Source organism: Lipotes vexillifer, unplaced genomic scaffold (genome assembly GCF_000442215.2).
Source record: "Lipotes vexillifer unplaced genomic scaffold, Lipotes_vexillifer_v1.1 scaffold297, whole genome shotgun sequence".
Lineage (NCBI taxonomy): Eukaryota > Metazoa > Chordata > Mammalia > Artiodactyla > Lipotidae > Lipotes > Lipotes vexillifer.
Genome location: NW_006772098.1, coordinates 1,144,508 through 1,161,607, shown reverse-complemented (window position 1 = coordinate 1,161,607; position 17,100 = coordinate 1,144,508). Strand labels below are relative to the sequence as shown.

The 17,100-nt window shown below is 36.6% G+C and overlaps 1 protein-coding gene across 1 annotated transcript in view; it reads left to right on the top strand.

Moving 5' to 3' along the window:
- The window catches only part of MALRD1 (MAM and LDL receptor class A domain containing 1), a 608,458-nt gene that overhangs the window by 233,015 nt on the left and 358,343 nt on the right, over positions 1-17,100 (top strand). Inside the window, exons 22-24 of the mRNA XM_007447298.1 lie at positions 7,320-7,476; positions 11,815-11,925; positions 15,660-15,873. Coding sequence (XP_007447360.1) covers positions 7,320-7,476; positions 11,815-11,925; positions 15,660-15,873 — 482 coding nt within the window. The remainder of the gene's footprint in view (positions 1-7,319; positions 7,477-11,814; positions 11,926-15,659; positions 15,874-17,100) is intronic.

Sequence of the window (17,100 nt, the reverse complement as noted above, 5' to 3'; positions counted from 1 at the left end):
CCCTCCCTGTTGTGGCCCCTCCCGTTGCGGAGCACAGGCTCCGGACGCGCAGGCTCAGTGGCCATGGCTCAGGGCCCCAGCCGCTCCGTGGCATGTGGGATCTTCCCGGACCGGGGCGCGAACCCGTGTCCCCTGCATCGGCAAGCGGAGTCTCAACCACTGCGCCACCAGGGAAGCCCCTGAAACAATTTTTAAACAGATTGCTAAGCCCTACCCCAGAGTCCCTGATTCAGTAGGTCTGAGATAGGGCCCAAGAATTGGCACTTTAAATAAGTTTCCGGGTGATGCTGATGCTGCTGGTCCAGACACCATCCTTAGAGGACAACTAGTTTAGAGTATAAAATATGGGGAGATGAATCTAACTCCAGTCCTGACTTCAATATTTACCAAGGGAATTACCGTTGGCAAATTGTTTAATTTTAGATATCTCATGTATGAAATAGTAATGTATAATCCTACCATCTTAGGTTTGTTGCGAGTATCAAATAATAAACTATTATTTAATACTCCCTAATTTAAAGGCGTACTAATTTAAAGACTGATTCTAAAAATTCCCATATTTTATACATTGTAGAAGCTAGTGTTTCTTTGACCTGAAATCTTTTTAACAAAGAATATACATATTTTAGTGAGCCTTCTGAATTCCTGTTTTGGAATTACATCATAAATAAATATAACTACATTGTGTAATTTCTTAGAGTTTTAAATTTGTCAGTTGATTTTTTTTTAAATGTGTTTCTTCTTGCCTCACAAAGAGCTATTCTCCAGTGAATGTCGTACAATATTGAAACAAGAACCATGGGTTCTCTTAATTAAAGTAGTTGACTGTAATACCTTTGTTATTGAATTTGAATTGGCAAAACAGGTGGTTATATAAAATTTCAACAAATGCTTTTTCTTCATATTTGGTTTCATAAGACTAGGAAAGAGAAATCCAAAAGCTGCTAAAATTGTAAATCCTTTTTCAAAATTGAAATGCAAATTGTATGTGTAAAGGAGAATTTTGTTATAGAAAAGCAAGAAATATCTCCTGCTTATTTAGCAACATATTCAGGAAATATTTATTAAGTACCAATTGAGTTTAAGCCATTTTATAAAGTATTCTAGATACTTTAATAAATAAGTTAAAATATGTGCCTTTGTATATTTATGATCTAGTGAGGCATATAACTTCATATTCAATGAATTAAAATCTAATATGAAAAATGCATCTAAAAGTTATGTATAGGGCTTCCCTGGTGGCGCAGTGGTTGAGAGTCCGCCTGCTGATGCAGGGGACGCAAGTTCGTGCCCCGGTCCGGGAGGATCCCACATGCCGCAGAGCGGCTGGGCCCGTGAGCCATGGCCGCTGAGCCTGCGCGTCCGGAGCCTGTGCTCCGCAACGGGAGAGGCCACAACAATGAGAGGCCCGGGTACCACAAAAAAAAAAATAATAATAAAATAAAATAAAAATAAAAAGTTATGTATAAAATGATATGGAATTCTTAAGTGAGGGGTGATTTTGAATCAGGGGATTTTGAGTGTAGGAATTTAAGAAGGCTTGGAAATGAGAGTGTACTTGAGATATGTTGTGGAAGGTAAATCAAAGTAGTATAGGGGAAAGACCAAGAGTAGAGGTTATATGTGTGCTCAGGAGAAAGACCAGTGTAAGGGAGACAGAGGAAATAAAGTACATGATGTATCCAAGTAACTGCATGAACCTATATGATGGGTATAAATCTCGGTGTCTGAGTAAAGTAATATATGAAAGATGAAGCTGGATATTAGTATAGAAAGTTATTTCTCAGATCCTGATGAATTGAGAATTCTATCCATAGAATGGTGGTGAACAAATTATGGCCTGTGGGCCAATTCTGGTCTGATGCCTGTTTTTGTTAATTTAGTTGTATTGGGAACATGGCTATAATCATTCATTTAAGTAGTCCATAGATGCTTTTATGCCACAAAGACAGAGCTGATAATTGTAACAAAGACCGTATGGCCTTTACAGAAAAATATTCTCTGACCCCGGTTATATACCAATTCAGTATGAAAGACCACTCTGGGTGATCTCAGAGAAGACAGCAGTGAGTGGTCCTGAAGGGAGATCTTCGTTTCCTGCCCAGGAATTGAACCTGGGTAGCCTGGATGAAAACCAGGAATCCTAGCCACTAGACCACCAGGGGCTAGGGGATAGAAGCAAAGTGGCCCTAGCTCTTTCCCCCATTTGAAAGCAAGAATGTTTTAAGGAGGCAAAAACTGTAAAAACAGGTACAAAGTTTATTATTGGAGACACAGCATAACATGTGGGAGAGCACACAGACAAACAGTTTGTTTATTTAAGACAGCAGCAAGGCAGAAATACACATCCAGAGAGAAAGGGTATGGTGTCCTCTCTAAGAAGGAGAACAGTAAGTCAGAAGCAAAGCAGGGATACACACCTGGAGGGGACTGGGGGCATCCTGAATGAGGAGTGCCATAAAAGACGTGATTTAATTCACTTACACAGGACAGTCCTTCCAGGTCTTTGTTTACCTTTGGCCAATTTTCTCGTGTTTTTTTCACACCTGAATGTTTCCAGGACCCTCCCCAACATGCGTGCTCAGCTTTTTGCTAAGATTGATCCCACCACAGAGGCCTGTGGGTGCATGTGCACACATATTATGGGGTGGTGCGCCCCTCCCTTTTTGATCCCCAAGAAGTCTTCCTGCACATGTGCAGAGGGAAGTCTTCCTTGACCTCAGGAGTGGGCACCTTATCTCTTTACTTCAGCAGAGCTCAGCTTCTGCCACTAGCTTTGTCCTTGGAGTTCCTGGGTGAGAACAAAGCTTCAATTTTACTCCACTTGATAAGCACCAGCTGTCTGGCCCAGGGGCCCATCTATCTCCCACCTCCTGTGGACTGTTAGTTACAAATACATAACGATATAAAAGAGCTTGCGCCAGAATGCAAATTAATTCACTGCTTCAGTTATCTAGAAAGTCTCACTATGAAAAAAAGTGTCCACTGATCTGACAGTGTGTGTAATGAATTGATGTGTATTTTACTGAGGCTTCTTATTTACTTGCCATCCAGGAACATACAGGTTAGTTCAAGGATCTCACTTTGAGTCAGTAAAGGTGTGTTGAAGAGTTCTAGCAGGATGGTAGGATCAGATGTGTATTATAAAGGACCAATAAGGTCAAATAGAAACTTTTTTGTTTGTTTGTTTGGTTTCTTCTGCAATACTCCAGCAGAGTCTATAGGGTGTGTGTGGAATTTTGGAGTCCGACAGAGCCGGTTTCAAACCTTGGTTGGTGGGGTGGGAGGATGGAGGGGAAGCATGCCTTGACATTCAAGAAGGAATGTTCCTTTTTCCTTAATTTATATTCTAAAAATCCCACATAAGAACTCTGAGTGTTCCGTCTTATTTAAGAACCTCCAGTAGTTGGTGGGTCAGACCGTGGAGTTGGTGGGAGGGGTGGGGAGCAGTTGCACATAGCAAGGTTGGTGCACCACAGACACGAGGGTAATGCTGTGGAAACCCCTAGGAGGATTGTACTGTTGAACAGTTTGTATTTTCTGTTTCTCATGAAAGTAATCAAGTTCATGACAACTTTCAGTAGCTCATAGCCCATCAGGTATGTTATAACAGTCTACATCATCATAATCAATCACAGGCTGTATCTCAACCCAAAGGATAAGCCTGAAGAATATGTCCCTTATACTGTACAAGTATTAAAGGTCAATTGACCTAACTCAAGAATATTTTTATTTGTCCATGCAAGGGTATTTTTTCTTATTAATTTAATTAGGGTGAATACCCCGGTGATTCTCAAATAAGGGGGAAAAATGTCAATTTTTAAATTTGTGTAATATTAAGACTTTAGAAACTGATTCTCCTATGAGGCTTAGGCAACGTTCTTTAAAATAGCTTGGACTGTAAATCAGATCTCTTTTAATAAATGACTTTTTAATGACTTATACATCATCGCCTGGGATCTTTATTTTTGCAGCACCTGAGTGTAAAGCACTGCTTTCTCTAAACCTTTACTACTGTGTGGTTTATGATGTGTTTTGTTAGGAAAGGTATATTTCTATAAAACATCCTACTTCCAGCCCTGTTTGAGAAATGACAATTTGAAGGCTGGTAGAGAGATGCTGTTATTTTATGAGTGACAGCACTGTTAGGTGTGATCATTACTGCTGTGTTCGTCCCAGGAGGGCAGTTGATTTCCTTTGCAGGTACATGCTCAGATAATCTCATCTCAGACATAGGCAAGTGTTTGTATAATTCTTCATTTTTCCATTAGGAATCATACATACATCATGTGCCCCCAATTAATGCATAGAAGACTGGTGACTGAATGATATACTTTTACACTAGTATGGTGTTTGTGGGGCAGTGTAAAAACACAAATGCAGTATTGTTATTTGCATTTTTCAAATTGATCTCCTGGCATGTCTCCCTTTTTTCGTTTTCCTTGCAGTTGAAATATATATATTTCAAGGATATATAATTATAAAGAATTGTTTGAATAATTTATTTTAAATTTATTATTGTGACTGAATTTTCTCAAGTTATACTGTATTGGGGAAATTAAACATTAACATTTTTCATCGTGTAGTTTCTGGGAAATTAGTACAGGGACCTCTAGTTGAAGAACCATTGAGTAGATGCTTTTATCATTACTAGAATTGTGACTTTTAGTCACTTAATTCTTCCGTGGTCTCTAACATTGTTCTGTCTTTTTATGTTTTTTTCTCCCCCATCCTGGAATATATTATTATCAACTTTTCCTGTGTAATTTCATCTGACTCTACAGTTCTGTCACTCCATTGGTCTATTTATTTCCACATGTGCTGAACTGATTTTAAACTACCTTGTGTATTTTGTTTATCAAGTACTTTTGGAGAGTCTACTGTGAACCAGGCACTGTGTAGGAAGGAAAATAGCCGTGGCCCCCAAACAAAGATAAAAACATATTAGCATTTGGGGACATTTCATTCTGTTCTTCCTTGTATGTATGTAGTTATATAATATGTATGTATAAAGACATACACACACTACACACACACAGGCATTGTTGAACATCTGGCATAGTGCATGACATACAGTAGATAGTAAGAGTAACATTCGTTAAATGGGATGCAAATGTTTTCTCCCATTCACTGGTTGGCCTTGATCATCATATTGGTATCTCTGATAAACTGAAATCCTTAATTTGAATACAGTCCTATTTTTTGTATTTCCCCTTATGGATAGTAATCCTTATATATTATTAAAAATTCTCAGTCTCATATCATGAAGATACTGTTATGTATCTTAGGCAAGCTTTGTTGTTTTACCTTTCACATTTCAGGTACATTCTACCTGCAATTTATTATTTTTGAATGCTGTGAAATAGGGGTCAAGTTTCGTTTTTTCCCCACAAGGCTACCTAATTTATTCAATCCACATTGAAAAGATTGTCCTTTCCTTCACTGCTCTGAAGAGCTAAGCTTTTCATAAATCAGATGTATATATATATGTAGAATTTTCAGGACTCTTTTATCGATTTCCCTGGCCCATTTTTCCGTCTTTACTTCAATACCACCCTGTCTTGATTATTCTACCATTATAATGAATCAGTATCTGGTAGAGTAAATTGTCTAACTTTGTTCTCCTTTGTGATAAAATTGGCTATTCTTAGTCCTTTGGATTTCCATATTAAGCTTAGAATCAGTTTGTCAATTTTGGGGAAAATATATCTACTAAAATTGTGCTGGATCATAGTGAATCTGTGAACCAATGAAGAATTCATGTATTCATCTTTGTTCTCAGCATCTCTGGGGTCCTGGGATATTAAACACACACAAGGAACAAAGCTGGAACTTTTTATTCATTGGCACACAATTCAGAAAAATTAATATAATAATCCTAGCTCTTAAAAGCAGTCTTAATTCATACCCTGTGTAGTTCACAGGGCACTAAATTCTTTACTAGCAGCAACTAATGACATAAACATAACCACAAATCACAACTACCATTTATTAAATATGTAAGATGGGCCAGTACTGTGATAGAAAGTCCACTTATTTTATTTCTAACTCCTAGTAATAACGTGGAGCTATCCTGTTTTATAAATGAAGAAACCGATAGGTTCAGAGAGGTTGAATAACCTGCCTAATGTTGCCTGTCTAGTAAGTGCTGAGGTCAGAGGCCCGCCCTGCCATGTCTTTTGCCCACAGCACATTCCCAGTGCCTTGGACAAGTAACACTGGAAAGACTGACTCAATAAATATGTGGTTACTGAATGAATACCTCTCTCTTTCTCTCCATTTTCTATTAATGATTCATGTCTTTCCTCAAAAAAAAAAAAGATAAAACTTTCAAAATGGTTTTAATAAGTAGCAAGTTTAAACTCCATGGTACTAGTATCACATGTGGTGAAAAAGTGGTGTGAAATATAATCAATCAAAGAAATTAGAGTGCCAGAATGTCCGAATTTTGAGGAATCACTTCCTTATTTAATATTTCAAAAAGCTGTGTGTTACATAGCATGTCTTTAATGTTTTATTATCTCTTTTTTGAATTCGTAATTAAAATGGGGGCATAAACTCTATCCCTTATGGCAAGATTACATTGATATTTAAGTGTTTCCATCAGTATTTTCCCTCTCTGGTTTGGAACTAGGGAAAAAAAAAGACACACTTTAAAAATTATCTACCCACGTAAGCCAAATGATGGAGAGACTTGAGTCCTGATAACAGTGTGTGTGCCCCTGGATCCAACTGTGCCTGAAGCTAGTGTATCCCCTATACTTTTCAGTTATGTGAACCAACAAATACCCTTCTTTACTTAAAACAACATTAAAAGGTTATCTACCTGCTTATTAAAATATGTTTAAGTAAAACTGACCTAAATTAATAGATAAAATAAATTTGAACCTGAAAGCCTTTTAGACCAGTGAGTAGAAATCCAAGACAGTTTCCTTTCTCTTTTTCATACTTTAATTATTTGCATTTTTGTTCTTTTTATGCCTCTTCTAAATGTATTCAATGCTTCAATGTCTCATTTTATCCACATAAAAAAACTCTACAGAACTGATCAGAGTATCAGCATTATTATTATAAAAAAATCAACCAAGTTATTACATATTAGGCCTAATGATTTCAGCCTTTACCATAATTTTTGTACATTGTACCAATGGACACATGGATTCAAAATCAAAATAGTAGAATTATTTATACATCACCATTGTTCTAAAAACATTGTTATACTTTTAGGAGAAATTTTAGAACAATAAAATATGGTTAATGACAAACTGTATTTTATGATTTTCTTTTTTTACCTGATAAATGCATCATTCTTTCCCCAGAAATACCGCAGATGGCTGGTACCTGTATGCTGATAGCTCAAATGGAAAGTTTGGTGACATGGCTGACATCCTCACTCCTGTTATTTCACGCACGGGACCAAAATGTACCCTGGTGTTCTGGACTCATATGAATGGTGCCACAGTTGGTTCTCTCCAGGTACTGCTTAGGCAATTGCATATTCTGAATTTCTTCTACAAAAACTCATATTGTATAATTTAGTGTTATTAAAATATGTAGTCTGCTAATAAATGAAAATGGACAGTTATCAACACTTCACTGGTTTGAAAACAGTATGGTTGAAAAAAAGCTTTAGTAGAATTGGACCTGAATGGCTAATAGGATTTCTTTAAACTATTCTATTTATGATTATGGTCTTTATTCTGAGGTTACAGCTTCTGTGTAATACTGTTTTACCCTTGAAATATGTCATACAGGTTTCAGTATCAGTATTCTGAGAATAACACAATCAAATGAATATATATAATTTGGTGATATTCGGATGTGCCTTCTTGCCGTCTTTGATATAGTGGTGCTACATTCTCCAATATTCTCTTTCAAATTGTTTTTTTGTAAAACAAAATAAATTGTTTCATACTCACAAAAGGTTGCAAGAATCTCACAGACAACTGCATTCTACCTTTCACTCAGAGATTCTGGGTTTTTGCCCATTGTCCCAATAACATCTTTTATAGGAAAAATTGAGTTGAATACAGAATTACTTATCACACTCCATTGTTATTTCTTTCTAGTGTCTTTATTTTTTAATTTTTTATAAATTTATTTATTTTTATTTTATTTTTGGCTGCGTTGGGTCTTTGTTGTTGCGTGCGGGCTTTCTCTAGTTGTGGCGAGCAGGGAGGCTACTCTTCGTTATGGTGCATGAGCTTCTCATTGTCGTGGCTTCTCGTTGTGGGGCACAGGCTCTAGGCACGCAGGCTTCAGTCATTGTGGCACATGGGCTCAGTAGTTGTGGCTCGCAGGCTCTAGAGCTCAGGCTCAGTAATTGTGGTGCATGGGCTTAGTTGCTCCGTGACATGTGGGATCTTCCCGAACCAGGGATGGAACCCGTGTCCTCTGCACTGGCAGGTGGATTCTCAACCACCATACCACCAGGGAAGTCCCTAGTGTCTTTAAAACTGAAGTAATTCCTTCATTTCTCTTAAACTTTGTGATCTTGACATTTTTAAAGGTTATAATCCAGTCATTTTGTGAAATGTCCTTCAAATTGGATTTGTTCAATGTTAAGCATTTTTTCCCTGTAATATAACCAATATTGTATTATTTTTATTGCATCCCATTGGTTAGTACATGATGTCTATTGGTCTCAGTACTTTTGTTCCCTTTGTTATCAGTAAATATTTTGTGATGAGATATTTTGAGAGTATGTAAAATCCTGATCTCAACTCAATTATACCCACTGATTTTTGCTTCCTTTAGTATTTTTTGCCACATTAATTTTACTACGATGATTGCCTATTTGTGTCTAACTCCATTATTCTGTCTACATTTGTAGGTTGCTTTTCTCTTGCTAGAAAAATTCTCCATTTATTGATTTATATCAGTGTGGACTCATGGATTCCCATTTTATCCAATTTGTTGTCAACACTATTACTATTTATTGGTTCTTACATTGTCCCAGATTCAGTTATAGGAGACCCTTTAAACTGACTTCTATGTCTCTTTGACAAGTCCAGTCATTCTTTGATCATTTCCTTTCTTTCTGGCCAAGAAGATGTTCCAGACTCATCTTTTTGTTATCCTGTTCCATCCCTGAAGGTAACTATTTTTCCAGGGGGTCCTGGTTTCTTTTAGATGACCAAGTTTTACGGACAAAACAGAAAGAGGTTCTGCAATTTTAATGCAGATCCCCTAGATCCTGTCTTCCCCTATTAGACATGCCTTATATAATAGATAAGGTTTGTAAGTATATGTATAGACACATCATTTACACAGAGAAGCCAACTCAATTTTGAAGCATCTCCGTTTATACTCTGTTTCATAGCTTACGTGACATTTTCCAAGAAGCCATGTCTGAAAAATAAATCCCCAGATTTCAGAATTGTTTACATGAGCAGTTTTAGACCAGGGATATCTCGCTAAAAGAAGCCATAGATAAGGTCTCTCCCCCTGTCAAATAGCATTAATTTGTTTTCCAAGAAGTCTATGTTTAGTATATTTGCAAAGAGATTGCACTTGGGCTACCTGCTTTATTTTTCCCCAGTAAATAGAAATAGACTGCAGATCAGCTGCTTAACCACTTCTTTCCTAGTAGCTTGATGTAATTTTTATATTAGGTATTTTTTCTCATTTTTTAACTGTCTTATTCTAGGATTTTCCTGGCCATATTAAATATTATTTTCCTCCCCAAATTAGATAAACATATCTTATTTTTAAAATGCTGTTACTTTTTTTTATTGGAAACATGTTAAATTTATAAAGCAATTTTGGAAGAATAGTTTTATTTATTATAGGTGAGATTTCTCACCAAAAACAGTTTGAGTAAACTTGTTGGTGTATATGTATGTGTGCATGTTTAATAATCTGAAAGCATCCAAGTAGTCTTGAGGATTGATGTGACAACTTACCATTTGTGTCTCACTGAGTTTTTAAAAATGGTTTTAGACAAAACAATCAATACAGCTAACTACAGGGTTTGCATCAGAAAAATGGAAATTACTTACCAGGTATATTTTGTGGTTGAGATTAATTATCTGAAATAGGCTTTCATTTTTTCAGAATAAGATTTTGTGTTAGTAGATGAAAAATTATAAAACAACCTTAAAATTTTATAAGTAGTTAATTATCAAATAATTAAAATGGTAATACATATGATCCTTATTTTGTACACAGCTGAGTAAAATAACATTAAATATTGCATTACTATGTTGCATGAACACAGTTTTCCTTAGTGATTTGTGTATAGAGCCGTATTCATACAAAGAAGATCTAATTCCTATACATTCTTTTTAGTATCCTTCAAAAAAGATTTTTATATTCTTTAGAAATTCTATTTTCTTGACTTTAATAATATGTTGATTCAACTTGAATTCAAGAATTTAGTGATATCTTTGCTAGCCACATACAATCTTTTATATGACTCTAGAAACTCTAGCTCTATAAAAATAACCATTTGCATTTAATTTTTTTAAAATAAATTTATTTATTTAATTTTGGCTGCGTTGGGTCTTTGTTGCTGCGCACGGGCTTTCTCTAGTTGCACCGAGCGGGGGCTATTCTTCGTTGCAGTGTGTGGGCTTCCCATTGCTGTGGCTTCTCTTGTTGCAGAGCACGGGCTCTAGGTGCATGGGCTTCAGTAGTTGTGGCGTGAGGGCTCAGTAGTTGTGGCTTATGGGCTCTAGAGCACAGGCTTAGTAGTTGTGGCACACGGGCTTAGTTGCTCCGTGGCATGTGGGATCTTCCCGGGCCAAGGCTCGAACCCGTGTCCCCTGCATTGGCAGGCGGATTCGTAACCACTGCGGCACCAGGGAAGTCCCCTGCATTTAATTTTTAAAAAACTGATCATGAAAGCATTCAAAGTTACCTTCACTTTCAAAAGTCAAAACCTCCCCAAACCCTTTATGTGAATAATGAATTGGTTACACGCATTGTATTATTAAAAATTAGTGTTGTACAGGGAGCCCAGCTCGTTGCTTTGTGACCACCTAGAGGGGTGGGATAGGGAGGGTGGGAGGGAGGGAGACGCAAGAGGGAAGAGATATGGGAACATATGTATATGTATAACTGATTCACTTTGTTATAAAGCAGAAACTAACACACCATTGTAAAGCAATTATACTCCAATAAAGATGTAAAAAAAATAGTGTTGTGAAATAATTAAATACATCATCTAAGTCAATTATTTTAAAATGTGGAACTCTACTGCTCTTCCCTATTTAATTATTCTTCATGGCTCATTTTGTGTCATTCTAAAAGAAGAGCCATGATAATTTGTTTGCTGAGATGATTCTCAATTTCCCTTTAGAATGAGGGTCCGTTTGTTGGGTGGGGAGCTCTTGCTGGCTTAGATGAGTAGGTGCCCACTCACATCACCCATATGTGCTGTTGGAATTGAATGGACTCCCATTGTAACATCACCATCCCCACTGAACCTAATGTCATTCTCAAAACTGTGTTTAGTAAATAATTCTGTGCTTTTCATGTGACTACATGAATATTATTTAATATTGAGACTTCCAATTGTTCTTGCTGTCAGATTTTTAAAAACTAAGGTAGTTAAGAGTTCTTAATCAAATGGTGCCAGGTAACTTCAGACTTGACTGACAGATATTCATGCACAACTTTATTACACAAAGCTCATGAGGTACCCTGGGGACACAGTGCTGTTCTAGAAAACAAAGACATCTAATGAAAAATGTCTGAGCTTTTCTCTCAGGGATTCATGTTGATGAAAACAAATTACTGGGAGAATTATATATGTTTAGAATTTGTCAAGGTAAAATATTTCAACACTTCTTACTTGATTTATCTCTGCAGGTACTCAGCAAGATAGACAATGTTACTTCTAAACTGTGGGCTCAAAGCGGACAGCAAGGTGCACAGTGGAAAAAAATAGAGGTGTTTTTAGGCGTTCATTCGCATATACAGGTTTGTAATCCAAGTATTTAGGTGATGATTGAGTTTTGTTGATTCTTTAATTTTAATTTATTTCCTCTACCCCTTGTCGTCTTGTCTCTCTTTCCCTTTCTGATGTGCTCTATGAACGCTCACCACTCCATACAGCATTTTCCATAAGGAATTTGTGGTTCTGAAATGCCCTAATTTTTTTTTTCCCAAAGAGGCAACCATTTTTCTAGGAACATCTCATTTTAGTGACAACCATCTCCTGCCTCCACAGTCAGGCTCCTACATATTAAGAACACCTCCCACTGTTTTGCAAATATATTCTTAGAGACTGCAGAGTAATTACATTAGTTTATTTCAAACCCAATTAAAGAGACCTTTGAAAGTACACTATATTGTTGAACCTTATTAGAGAAAACAGATTTACTTGACTGAAAAATATTTTCAGAGGCACAAAATTGGGTGATGCTGTATTTGTCTTCATGTAGATTACAATAATATTAGGAGGATAAGACCGAAAAATAAAGGAAAAGAACAAGTAATACATAGAATAAAAGGTTTAAACTGAAAGTAATTATGTGCCAAGATATTTAGTGTGAATTTTATTTTTTTTATGGATTATCAGGAAAACAGGAGCTCCATGGATGTGTGTGATTTTTGCTTTTGGAGTTTTTGCTTGTTTTGTTTTGTTTTGTTTCGTTTTTGACAGAAGGGGTGTTTATTGGAAGGTAAAGCTTAGCTATTAAGATTTAAGATTAGATAAGGGAGAGTGGGAATCCAGAGCCATTTATGTCAGAGAACATTTTTTCTTAGTCATAACTGCACAGGGCTTAATTCCTTGAATTTAGGGCCACTTATCTATAGATACAAGCTATAATATCTTTGCTAATTATACAGAGGACTGGAAATGCAATATGTAGCGAGAGTAACCAAATCAGCTGTGAATATTCCGTAACTGTATCTACAATCACATGCCATATCTGATAGATCAGCCCCTTTCAACTCCACTGGAAGCACAGGCTAGATACAGCTGTTTAAAGGCATTGATACAACACTATCCCCCATTTCTTAGAATGTTAGCTATAATAAATCCCATATATTTTTGACCTCTTGCTGGGACCCAGTTTTCTCATGGGTCATTTGTAGATAATTTAGGAAATGGATAAGAAGTAAGTTCAGCCTGAAGACGAAAAGACTGGACAGCAGTTTAGTGGCCTTTTGCACAGTATGAAATTTATTGAGGATTCCACCTGTTTAACCTCCAAGACCTGCTAACTGAGGCAAGAAGAATCATCAGCGAGAACATGCAGAAGGCTGTGCTGCTGCCAGGCATCGGCTTCCACTTCAGGCAGTGAATTCTTAACTAGTCTGTGCAAGTAGAATATTTGCATGGTAAAATCATGTTCAAAGCTACATTAAGGGATTCCCTGGTGGCGCAATGGTTGAGAGTCTGCCTGCCGATGCAGGGGACATGGGTTCGTGCCCCAGTCTGGGAAGATCCCACATGCCGCGGAGCGGCTGGGTCCGTGAGCCATGGCCGCTGAGCCTGCGCGTCCGGAGCCTGTGCTCCGTAACGGGAGAGGCCACAGCAGTGAGAGGCCCGCGTACCGCAAAAAACAAAACAAAACAAAACAAAACCCCCAAAAAAAACAAACAAAAACATTAAGAGGGATTTAAGCAGAGGAATCAATTATTAATTTAGTCTTTCTGAAATTTAATTTTTCACATTGAAATTTGAAGAGAAATATGCCCATGTTGTTTGAATCTTAAAATGAAATATTAATGGTTTCTGAATATTTGATGTTTAATGTGATTCAGTCATTCCTTCAGTAAAAACATATCAAGAACCTACTATGTGCAAGCACATTACTATGCACTGGAGAAATAGTAGTGAGACACACATACTATCCATGGTTCTTCCATTTTTACAGTATCAGTCCCTTTAGCCTCAGAAACATGAGTGCCTTTAACCCTTGAGTAAAAGTATACAGCATTGGGTAGTTTTCAGAGTTATATTTGGGAACCCCCAATTTAAACATCGCATTTAATTATAATAATTTTTATAACTAGAGCAATCACATACCTGGCACTTACTAAGTGCTAAGTTCTGTTCTATGAACAAAAAATTTACTCCTGTAACTGTATGAGGTACCTACCTTTATTACCTGCATTTTATAGATTTGGCACAGAAATACCTAGAACTTGGGTAACTTGCCCTACTTATATAACTACAATGGCAGTGATACGCTTTAAACACAGGCAGGTCATCTACAAGTCCATAATACAAATGCTATGCTCTATTGCTTCCTAAATTTTACAAAATAATTGACCCAGCTTTTATTTTACCAGAAAAAAATATATCATAATTGCTTTTGAAAAAATGTTTAATCACATTCAGTATTAAAGTCTATGGAATCTTAACCAACATCGTGTGGCATTAGATTATCTGATTTCTTAATCACAGAGCATTGTCTCACAGATTTAAATTAAATGTTCAGATATATTCAGATAATACAGTACCTTTTTCAATTTGTGTATCCATGTTTTTCTTGGGCTCAATTTTCTTATAAAAGAGTTGTAGTCATTATTCTTTCTAGTTTCACCTCATCTTAATCACATCCAAGATCTTAATCTACCTTACAAATTTATTTTTCTTTTCCAGCACATCTTCTCTGAAGAAAACAAATGTATGCCTTTTATGTAAATTTGATACATGAATTTATATAAAAATTGTACATTTATTTGCTTTTTTATAATAATGTGAAAGGCATGATTTTCTGTTATTCTATTCTCTCATCTTAAAAGGAAAGCAACTAGGTTTTCATACAATAGTATAAAAGCATAACACATCTTAAGGAAAAACTAATTACTTCTTTCAAGAAAAATAATTGTTTAGATTTGGTAAAAAGATGTTTGGGAGTTTGATGACAATAACTATTTTGTATAAAAATCATGGAGGTAAATAGGTATTTCTTGTTAATGCATCTCTAATTGTCCTAAATTTACTTTAAAATATATGAATATTTCTTATGTTAACACACAAATACATATTTAACTTGCAGACAAATTCAGTAGAAGCTGTCTGAATTAGTTTCACTTTGAAAACTTTAGTGAGTCCTGTGACTGTTTTTCATCAGTTCTATCAAAGTCTGTAGAAGTGGGATCTCACTGTCCAGCAGTGGCACACAGGAGAATTTCGTTCATCGCATACATTAAACAAAGGCACATCACAATCATTTCAAGTCCAAAGATGTGGCCAATTAAAAAAATTCATAGTTTTGAGGTTAGACGTATTTTAGATTTCAAATAGTTGAGTTGAACAGATCAGAGGAATGGCAAGAAGTGGATGAAATAAAGTAAAAGATATGCTTGCATCTTCTGTCTCTTGGTGCATTCCGTCACCTGGTTGACCTCCTGCTTCCACGTGTGGTGAGGCTGTCAGAAGTGAGCAGGTTTTGTTTTGGGTCTGCGAGTTGCAGAGGCCGCAGTGGTAGGTGACTCCTGCCAGTTTCTTAGGCCCTGTATCCTAAAAATCTAGACAAGAGACAATGGTGTTGCCACTCCCACATCCTTACATGTTGAGTGTGGTAGAGATCTTCGATATCCCTCAAACTTCCTGGGTCAGTTTCATTGTAGGGATTACGGGGTCATCTTTATCAGATTCAAGCCCTTATGTTCTGTACTGTATTTACTGTTTGCCCCAAGTTTTGAATTCTTGATGGGCCAGTCAACTGATATTGGCTTTATTTTTTTTAAAGGTTGTCTTCAGGGCAAAACGTGGTATCAGTTACATAGGAGATGTAGCAGTGGATGATATTTCTTTTCAAGATTGTTCCCCCCTGCTTAGCGCAGACAGAACGTGTACGGCTCAAGAATTCACATGCGCTAACAAGCACTGCATTGCCAAGGACAAGCTGTGTGATTTTGTGAACGATTGTGCTGATAATTCAGATGAGACTCCTTTCATCTGTGGTGAGTGGAAGTGTTCTGTCTCCTTACTTTTGCCTTTGTCTCCCACAACCTTCCTCTGTGCAATGGGTTCATTGATGAAAACTACAGAGTATATATAACTCAGCAGCCAAGGCAGGTAAGGTGATTTAACCATTTAAATACATTCCTTTCTCCCTCTCAATACTTAATTTAGAACCGAAAGTCATTTAAAACTAATCAATGGCTTTCTGTTTGTATGTGAAGAATTGGAGATTAACTGGAAAACAGGTGTCTTCAAAGGCAAACGGTATGCAAACAAGTATTTTCCATATGAAATAAATTTTTGGAAAGAAGGCAAGCAAAACGTCCATAAACGGCAATTCATGTAAGGTTGACAAGCCTTTGTGCTTTGACGGATTTCAGGGAGTTGTCATTCCCTTGGGTCAATTATGAGCTGGGGTAAGTGGCTAAAAAAACAAAAAATCAATATCCAGATAATGTATAAAATAGACAACGTGATCTTCTAAGGGAAACACATATCAGCTGTGTAATATTGTTACAAGAGATCAACTCATAATAAACGGCACCTATTAAAATATCCTTAGCTAAATGTACCATATGTGCTCATTCAGGGAAGTCTGTAAAATCATGGAACACAGTGTGTTGTTGCCTCATTTCACTGCAAATGAGGTGAATACAAATTGTCAGAATTAAGGTTGACAAATTATTCCACTATTACCAATAATAATTTCTGAGCTAGCGTATTACAGTTTGATCTCTGTTTTGCCTCTTGAAACCAAATCTGGAATCACAAGAACAACGTCAGTATATTAAGAGCTCACATTTACATAGAACTTTTAACTTTCAAAGCCCTTCTATCTACTAATCTCCACTTGATCTTCACAGAAACCCGACACGTAAGTGGGACAGATATTATTAGTGCATTCCATGGATAAAGCTGCTGAACAAGAGTGGCTAAGATTTGGTCAAATTTCATAAAACTGGTACTGACAGAGTTGATCCTAGTTTCCAGGTACTTTGACTTATGGTTCACTGCTTTTCCCAAGCAACCATACCACCTCTGTGTACAACTGAATCTTAGGAAAACCAAAAACGTTGTAGATGTAGAAATCCTGTGTATATCCAATAACTATTTGTTTCTTCAAGTGTGGATTATATCTTATAATATCAATTATTACTATTATATGAACCAAGCAAAACTGTTTGGCTAATCTTGTATTCTGTATTGATTTTTACCTTTATCTTATG